This window comes from Colobus angolensis, unplaced genomic scaffold, assembly GCF_000951035.1.
Source record: "Colobus angolensis palliatus isolate OR3802 unplaced genomic scaffold, Cang.pa_1.0 Scaffold247, whole genome shotgun sequence".
Lineage (NCBI taxonomy): Eukaryota > Metazoa > Chordata > Mammalia > Primates > Cercopithecidae > Colobus > Colobus angolensis.
The window spans coordinates 3,523,294-3,533,365 of record NW_012115677.1 but is presented as its reverse complement, the minus strand read 5'-3'; the positions used below and the strand labels follow the sequence as shown (position 1 = coordinate 3,533,365).

The 10,072-nt window shown below is 39.0% G+C and overlaps 1 protein-coding gene across 1 annotated transcript in view; it reads right to left on the bottom strand.

Moving 5' to 3' along the window:
- The window catches only part of LOC105514544 (mitogen-activated protein kinase kinase kinase MLT), a 193,630-nt gene extending 193,347 nt beyond the window's left edge, over positions 1 to 283 (bottom strand). Inside the window, exon 1 of the mRNA XM_011945967.1 lies at positions 61 to 283. Within this exon, the coding sequence (XP_011801357.1) occupies positions 61 to 110 (50 nt within the window). The 5' untranslated portion in view covers positions 111 to 283. The remainder of the gene's footprint in view (positions 1 to 60) is intronic.
- Positions 284 to 10,072: the final 9,789 nt, after the last annotated feature.

Below are 10,072 nucleotides of genomic sequence, written 5' to 3'. Positions count from 1 at the left end.
TGCGCCTGGGGGGCACCATCCGCCCCGCGCCCCGGCACCCGCCGAAGCCCCCAGACACACCTGCCCTGCTGTCGGGGGAGAGCTGTGGGGGTGTTCCCCCTGGCCACCATCTTTTTGACGAGTTAACACCACCTGCTACTCCTTCAGCTCAGTCTTCAACAAACAGGCGCGGGGGACGCAAAGAAATAGAGGCTGTTTTGTGCCCTGCAAGAGTTAATTCTCTAGTTGGGAAAGGGACAAACGTAGAGATTTCTGGGAACCCAGGTCTGAAGCCTGCCTCCCTAGAAAGATCATAGGTACCTCTGGAATTTTGAGGAGGGGCCGTGGTCCGCTGCTCTAGTTGGTCACTTTAACAGAGCAAAATTCAGATGAGGAACCAGAGTCCATTACAGGCCTAAGGCAAAGGTAGAGGTGGGCGTTGGGAAGAAAAGAAATTTCTGATTGGGGAGGATGGTTTTGTGAAGGAAAAGTGCGAGGAGGTGGCAAGGGCATGGGCAACATTATCCAGGAGTTTGAATTTGAATTTTATTATCCAGGGACACCGGGGAGCAGTGAAAAATTAGAATCAAAGGGGTGAAATGGGTGTTTGTGTTTTTGTTTAAACTGTAATTTTGAGAGAGTGGTCCACAGTAGTTGTAGGTTGGGTTGCTAGGATGGGACCAGGATGAGTGGTAGATAATTGTCACCACCCGGTTGTGGGATCAGGAGGACCTGAGTTAGGGTGTTGGAAATGGAATTAAAAAAAAGGAATGGGCTGGGTGTGGTGCCTGTAATCCCAGCACTTTGGGAGATCAAGCTGAGAGGATTACTTGAGACCTGGCTGGGTAACATAGTGAGACCTCATCTCCAAAAAAATCAAAAACTTAGCCCGGTGTGGTGGCACTCATCTATAGTCCCAGCTACTTGGGAGGCTGAGGTGGGAGAATCGCTTGAGCTGGGGAAGTCAAGTCTGAAGTGAAACACAATCGCATCACTGCACTCCAGCCTGGATGAGAGTGAGACTCTGTCTTTAAAAAAAAAAAAAAAGAAGAAGAAGAAAAAGAAGAAATGGAATTGAGAGAAATATTAAATATTTCAGCAAGAGGGCACAGAAATTGGTAACCCACAAGATTTAGAAGAGAAGAAGCAAGATTTAGAAGAGAAGAAGAGGAGAGATGATGCCAAGATTTCAGACCTGGATGACTGGAAGAATGATGGTGTCATTGACAGAAATAGGAATACGTGAAAGGGAAGCTGGCTTCATGTTGAGTTTGAGGTCATAGAAGTAAAAACAGGTAGAGATGCAGCAACTGAAATATGAAACTGAAATTCAGAAAAAAGGTCAAGAGTGAAATAGAAAATTTGTAAGTCATTCAATAGGTTAAAGATATGAAAGTGGAGGGAAGGGTGAATAGAGGTTAAAAAACAATTTATTAGTCTGATATTCAAATTAATTTGCCCTTTGATAAGGACTGGAGATTTTAGCATTAATAAATTGTATTTTGGTAACTGAGAAATTAGAATTGATGAAAATTGCCATGCTAAAAAAATTTGTAATGCAGGTCTAATAAAATAATTCAAATAATTCCATCCTATCCATTCAAGGAAAAGCTAAGGCTCTTTAGCATAGACCCCAGGCATGGGAAGACTCCAGTCATTTTACCTTACCTTCAGAAGCACTTGTTTGTGATGGAAAGGACACTAGACTGAGAGTCAGAGAACCTGACTTCTGATCTTAGAGCCACCGATTATCAGCTATAGTGCTTTGCAGGATAGGCCACAGTTTCCTCCTCTACAAAATAAGAGGGACTAATTAGAAGTTAGTTACAGGTTCCAGCTTTAAAACCATGAATGTATTGCTTTAAATTTGGAGCCCATGGCTTAAGAGCATTAATATTTTTAGCCACATCTCCCTTGCTTCCCATCCCTTTTCCTTCATTCTGTTTTCCTCACATAATTAGGCCAAGAGAATAACCAGCAGGAACAAGGAACACTAAAGATTAGTCTCAGAAGCATGCTTAAATGATAATCTAGTAGACATTTACTTGTCTTCCCAAATAGGTTGCAAGCCCTTTGAGGTCACATCTTCTATTATGTGGTATCAGCATTGTATTGTCCGTAGCTGAAATAAATATATAATGATTGCATGATAAACTGATTGCCCCAAGTTTGGTTTTTCTTCTGTCAAGCTGCCTATTTCCTATTGATTATACTGATCTTTTAGGGCCCCAGACCTAGTAAATATAGTATGTGTTCTCAACACTGACTGCTTTTTTGAACTTTCAAATCTTTTTTGAATTGGTGAGTGCTCACTAGGCAGAGTTGAGGTTTACCTGTATGAAAAGCAATAATAAAAGAGATCTAGTCAAACCTCTCTTATCAAACATGTCTATTCGTTTACTTCAAATGTTTCCACACTAAAAATAGATGTACTCTTAGCAGTGGGGTGGCTTGGAAGTCCTTAGCACCCTCTTATATCCAAGAACATTCTCCAAAAGAAACATGCAATCTAAGTTGAAAAATACAAATAGAGATTAAGGAAAAACTTTCCTACCCCGCTATTCAATGGAACTGTTTCCTCTAAGCCCCTCTTCCAATAGATATTCTGAAACTGCCACCAGCTATCAGTGGATGAGAAAAGTGCAGACACAAATTCTATGAATGGCAGAAGGAATGGCAACTAAAAGGAAGAAAGCAGTCTTTATCCTCCGCTCCTCTTATAGTGGTAAGAGTTATGGTGCAAGCTGGCACCCAGGGGCATTTTCTCTAGCCGTCTTAGTTCTCCATCTTAAATTGTTTATAGTCTATGCGCAGATCATAGCTAAGAATTACCCAACTTTCATACAAAGGTCAAGACTTTACCTCCTGTACAACTCTAAATCCCTGGGAAATAAGGGGTGTAATCAAACATCCTGTAAGTCATTTAACCATTACCTTAAAATTATACATGAAGCCTAGATCATTGTTTGAGTTTAGTTTTTACATCTAACTTGAGGATCAAAGAGATTTACAAGAATGTTCAGGATATCAGGATAGAGTTTATTTAGGCACCCTGGGACAGGAAAGGAGCAGTGTGGCAAGAAGACATATTGAAGACTTTTACAAAATGTATTCAACAAGCATTTACTGACTGCCAGGCACTGTGCTGAGCTTTATGATTATAGCAGTGAACAAGCATGGTCCCTTCTCTCACAGAGTTTTCAGAGTGTGATGGAAGAGCCAGCAAAGACACAAGCAATTACACTGTGGTATGCTCTTAAAGGGGCAAAGATTGGGGCTTCCAGCAGGGTACCTAGGATAGTTTTGAGAGGTCAATGAAGGCTTCCAAGTCAAAGAAGCTCAAAGTTGATACAAGAAGAAATGATAAAGATTTGCTGGACAAAAAGGAGGAAAAGATATTCCAGGCAAAGGGAACAAGTGCAATGGCCTGAAAGCATTATCAAGTTCAAAGAATAAGTTCTTTATGTATCTGAGTAAAGACATCACCAGCAGGGAGTAATAGCCCTCACAGTAGTAGTAACAGTAATAGCAGAAGCAATAATAATAACAGATGGTTAATATTTACTGAATAGTCATATGCCATGCACTGAATTAAGAGTTTTACACAGACTCTCCCCGTTTAGTCTTCGCAATAACCCTAGCAGGTAGTTTAAGTCATCATTCCATCCTATGGAGCCAGAAAAAGTCTTGGAAAGGTTGGGCAACTTGCCTTCCCTCAGGGAGCAAAAGGTGGACTTTAGGCTTGCTTTTTCAGATCAAGCAGTTCTCAAACTTTTTGATCTCAGGACTCCATTACACTCTAAAAAAGTCACTGAGGATACCAAATAGCTTTTAAGTGAGTCATATCTATCAATATTTATTCTATTAGAAATTAAAGCTGGGCGCAGTGGCTCACGGTTGTAATCCCAGCACTTTGGGAGGCTGAGGCAGGTGGATCACAAGGTCAGGAGTTCGAGACCAGCCTGGCCAACATGGTAAAACCCTGTCTCTACTAAAAATACAAAAATTAGCTGGGCCTGGTGGCACACGCCTGTAATCCCAGCTACTCTGAAGGCTGAGGCAGGAGAATTGCTTGAAGCGGGACCCGGGAGGCAGAGGTTGCAGTGAGCCGAGATGGCGCCACTGCACTCCAGCCTGTCTACAGAGCGAGACTCTGTCTCAAAAAAAAAAAAAAAGTTAAAAATAATTGACTTAAAAATGATAAGCCAATAAGCCTACCTATGTTAACATAAATAACATTTTAGTGAAAAATGATCATTGCCCCAAATTTTAAAAAACTAAAAGAATACCATTGTTTTACATTTTTGCAAATCTCTTTAATGTTTGGCTTAGTAGACAACAGTTGGATTCTCATATCTGCTTCTGAATTTATTCCAATATCATACTACGTGTATCCTCTGGGAAATTCCACTGTATACTCATGAGAGAGTGTCAATATTTTTATCAAGAGTTCTGACCTCGCAAATCCCCCAAAGGGTCCCCAGGCTGTGTTTTGAGAACTGTTATTTTAGAGTCTGAAGGGAGTTGGTTGCCTTGTTCTCTGCTTCAAGATGCAGCATAAGAGGGCAGCTGCATCAAGCAGGGAAGAGAGCACTTTGCTAAATGTTAGAAAATCTGGGATGTGGTGCCAGCCCAGTCCTTAAACGACTGTCCCTTCCTTGGGACCATACTGCCTGATAGTCATGTGGAATAATAAAGTCCTATATATCTGAGTCTTGAGTCCTAGTCACTGCTCACTCTTTACTGTTGTTTGCCATGCTACTTTTCTGTAAAATACTAGATCTAAACTTTGACTGAATCATAACTTGAGTTTGTCACATCCATTCAGCACTGAGCCTTGCTTTCTTGTTTTTTTTTTTTTTTTTTTTTTTGAGACTGAGTCGCCCAGGCTGAAGTTCTGTGGCACGATCTTGGCTCACTGCAACCTCTGCCTCCCATGTTCAAGTGATTATCCTGCCTCGGCCTCCTGAGTAGTTGGGATTACAGGTGTATGCCACCATGCTGGGCTAATTTTTGTATTTTTAGTAGATACAGGGCTTCACCATGTTGGTCAGTCTGGTCTCAAACTCCTGACCTCGTGATCCGCCTGCCTCGGCCTCCTAAAGTGCTGGGATTACAGGCGTGCACCACCACGCCTGGCTGAGCCTTGCTGTTCTTTCTACTCAACCTTAACTCTACTTTGTTGCAAGACGTTCATATACCTCTTCCCAAAGACATAACAACTGATATAATTTTCTGGCAGAATCCTGGAGTTATTTATTATTAAGTGGTATTGTTAAGTGAAGGGCTGGTAATGACTTTGGATATGAACACTGGGATTCACTGAATCCCAGCATGGGTTCACTGAAATCAAGATGTTTCTAGTTTTTGCTACTGGTATCATAGGAGGTCAGTGTGGATCTGATTTCAGTGAAACATTTGACAGTGTTTCTCAGGATAGCTTTAGAAATCAGAGGGAAATTTTAACTGATGACAACACAATACAGTGAATTTCTATTATATTGAAAACTGAGCCACAAATGCTGATGAATGGATCAGTGCCCTGGTGGAGAAGGGTTTAAATGGTACGTTACTGGGCTCTCTTCTTTATCCTGCCCTGTTGAACATTTCAACAACTTGGATGAAGACCTAGGAAGCATGCATATCTAATAGGGACTAGCATGAATTTAGAAGGAATAGCTAATAAATTAGGTAGAAGAATCCTATCAAAACTAAAAAACTTTTGCTTACCACCTTTATTGATGCCTTACTGCCTAATATGTCAGTCCAAGCTCTTTAGGGTGCATTCAAAATCCTCCATTATCTAACCCAAAGTTATAACCCCAAAGCCTCCTTTTTCTAACCCAAACATTATCTCATGTCATCACAGGCCTCATGACAAATAGAATCATTCATTTTCCAATTTCCATGCTTTCCTTTTAATTACTTTCTTCTAGCACCCCTGCTGTCTTCAAGGCCCAGCTAAAATGCTCCCTTTCTCAAAAGCCTTTTCCGATCCTCTGTTAAGAAGTAATCTTGGGAGGCCAAGGCAGGAGGAGCACTTGAGCTCAGAAGCCTGGGCGGCATACTGAGACCTCGCCTCCACAAAATATTTAAAAATTAGCCAGGCATGGTGGCATGTACCTGTAGTACCAACTACTTGGGTGGCTGAGGTGGGAGGATCGCTGGAACCCAGGTGGTTGAGTCTACAATGAGCCATGATCAAGTCACTGCACTCCAGCCTGAGTGACAAAGCAAGACTCTGCCTCAAAAAAAGGAGTAATCTTTCACCCCTTGGAATCTTAGAATACTTTTGTTTACCTTTTGGGTTTTGCCCCATATTATGATTATTTACAAGCTGTTGTTCCTTCTCTTCATGATCTTTAAAGGGAAGATCCACCTATATTATTATATCTGTGCAAACCCACCTCACCTGACATAAACATTGCTTGCAATCACTCAGTGAATATTTATTTAATGAAGAAATGAATAAAAGAAAGTGAATTCCTAATTGAATTATAATTCAAGGAACTAGATTTAACTGTCTCAGGGAGTTCATTTGCAGAGAAGTATGGAAACTAATACTACATGAACACTGATTCTGTGTTAAGCATTTTATCAGAAGTTATGCAAATATGTTACTTATTTAATTTATTTAATCTGTAAAAGAAGAACTGAAGACTCAGAGATGCTAAGTAATTTGCTGAATATCACACAGCTAATATGTGGCAAAGTCAAGATATAGATAAGCCTTGATCTATCTGAGTCTATAGCCCATATTGTTTTTTTTGTACTGTGTATCAATATACTTTTAGATGTTTTTGATAAAGAAATGGGCTATAAGAAGCACCTGGTCAGTCTCTGTAATTCTTTCTCAAAGGGGGCAGCCATTGCTAAAAATTGGAAAAAAAGTGGCATATTTTATAATATGTACCACAAGACCTTTGCACAAATCAGAGGCAATTCCGTGTATTCTATATCTTAGTACATGCCGTCGAGTAGTGTTTTTCTGAAAGATTTTAAAGTTTTCGGTCTAATTTATTAAAACAAAATTTACTAACTAAATAACGTAGCAGCAAAGGGCTGGTACCTGTTTAGATAAGATGATACAAGAGTTTTAAGGTTTTAAGGGCATGATTTCTCACTACTTTATTGTAATTAATCGTTCAAGAATAGTCTCAGACTACTATAAAGAATATCTTCCTATACACAAATCCTCAAACACTACAGAAGTGTTCAAGAAGGAGAATACCCAGGTGGAAAAAGTCTGTGCACGGGCCCAGCTTCAATTTTTCCACCATTGCCCCCTCCCAACATCTTCCACTACACGTTGGAACCTGCCTACATCAGTTCTCATGCTCTTTGTCACACCTGATAACCAAGAATACCCTGCTTCCATCCCAAGTGCCGGGGTGGCAGCCTGTGTTCAAAAAAGCATTAGTGAAATCTAAAGAAAAGCATACATAATATAACTACATAAAAATAAAGTGTTATAAACCTAGTCAAGTTTCTGAAATTGAGGCTTCTACTTTAAAAGATCCAGTAAGCAGGGATGAACTTTCATCCCCAGGTGGCTATATCTTAGGTGAGCTGGTAAACATTACAGATACACTGTTACTTTTTTACAGTCCTCAGAGCTTCCCCTAGACGTATCTTGCTGTTTTCCTGGATAAACCAAATTATCAGACCCCAACTTCCAGACATTCTAAGAAACCCAAAAGTATAACCCCATGTGTCATTCAGCTGTGCCACCAATTTTTTTAATTTAGGGATGTGCAATAGAGCAGGAGAACTCTTCTATCTGTTGATTTCTGGAAAAGCAAGAATTATATTTTATAAGGTAGCTATTAGATCCATTTAACAATCACTCATAAATAATCAAGTGACATAACTGTCTTTTATATAAAATTTTCAGATATCTGTAAATTTCTCATGGTCTTTTTCATTATATACCTGATTAGATGATACTAATACATAATCATCTGTCTCCCATAGTAATCCCTTTCGTATGCATTTTTAACTGATGTGCCTGATCTGTGTTTTCTTCATTTCTCTTGCTACCAAAAGTCTACAACTAAGTAACATACTTCCTCTGGACTGTCTGGAGGAAGAGTGGGAAGTAAGGGAATGACTACTACTTCCCAGGATCTGGGTTAGGACCTCCCAGATGTGGATTTAACAACTTGTTATAATCAGAAAATCCTGGTCAAATTTCAAAGTCACTTTTCTGGCCACACTTCTTTTGTATTATTCTTTCTCATGTTGAAATTTTTCTAACTGATATTTATATAGGTTTGACCTTTCTTTTTTCTTTTCTTTTCTTTTCTTTTTTGTCACTGTTGGTTCTTCCTTAACTTTTCAAGGTCCATTTGTATTAAGCCCCCATCTGCATTGTTGTTTGTCACACCTTCCGATTTAGCAGCATCTGCAAATTTCATTAACATGCTATTTACTCCTTCTTCCAGATCATTAATAAATGCTATTTCTTATGTATTAAATTTTGTGGTCGAATAGATTTAATTTGCTGTTATAATTTCAATGCATGTTTTCTAAAGACACAATGCAGTTAAGAATGGCCTTAACATAGGCTTAAATCCATACCCAGTTTATGGTTATTTTATTATTATGCAATCCATTTGTGTTCTCTAATCAGCACTGTTGTGAGCTCCATTGAAGCCATAATCTATTGATTTTTTCTTCCCTCTCTTTCAATATAGTCATCATCTTGGCTTCAAATGCACAGCAATAGCAGAGTTAGAACTATTGTTGCAGGACTCTAATCCACAGCTATTTATAAAAGGAAATTAAGACTTTTTTCCTCAGTGGATATTCTTCCACTGATTTAAGAAATGCTGTACATTAAAAAATCATTTTATAACCATAACTTTTTATGCATAGTATCAATGTTCTAAAAAGAAATAGATTCTACATATTTTTTATAAATAAGTAAAGGTAATATATACAATTGATATAAATATATGTTTTATATACTTATATAAAAAATTTGATATTTTATATATTTACATATATAAAATAGAGATGTGTGTGCATGCATTTTATATATATATATTTTTTTTTGAGTCAGGGACTTGCTCTGTTGCTTAGGCTGGTGTGCAGTGGCACAGGCACAAACACCACTCACTGTAGCCTTGACCTCCTGGGTTCAAGTGATTCTCCTGCTGCAGCCATCTGAATAGCTAGGACCACAGGCATGCACCACCACACCCGGCTAATTCTTAAATTATTTGTAGGGATGGGGTCTTGCCATGTTGCCCAGGCTGGTCTCGAACTCCTGGGTTCAAGCAATGCTCCTGCCTCAGCCTCCCAAAGTGATGGGATTATAGGCATGAGCCATTGCACCTAGATTGGGTCTACATATTTAAATATATCTGCTCACCAACTCCTTGACTTCTACAGACTCTAGGGTGACATTGCTTTTATAATAGAATTAGACATGTCACCTTCAAATCAGAGAATGAGGTTTCTTGAGCCTTTTTTTTTTTGCCTGGGTCACACACCTTCCTCCTTATCAAAACTTGTGTAGTGCCAGTTTACGTTCTCAGTAGGATAGCTTTCCCACAAGCCACTTGTTGCAATTCTTTCGTTCACGTATTACAGTTCTAAATAATTATGTGAGATTAGTCTTCAGGTTTCTATGTAATATTTCCAGGAAATATTTTCTTTTCTTTCAATCTTTGTTCCTTTTAGTCTACAGTGTTCTCTGGATATGGCCCCATGGTAATCTTTTCTTTTCCACCTTGAGAAATGAATCTAACCTCTCAAACTCAGCTTCCCCTGTTGTGAATTGTCCCTCACAGCTTTCCTATCCATCTCACAGTGTTGTTGTCAAGTTCAGATGAGGCAATTTATGTAAAAGTATTTCATAAGTTTTAAAAGCATATAAATGGCATTATTTTTGTTGAAACATAGTAAAGGCAAACATATATATTGTTTTCACTGAGAAATAAAAGCTGGATTTCCAGATGATTTTCCATGTTGAACTTTTGGTAAATGTCTCTTTTTTATTGCTGTCAATGCAATTGAGTTCTGAATCAAGGAACTGAGTAACAAAATATCTGTAGTTTAGAATGTTCCTAACTATACAGTATACAAT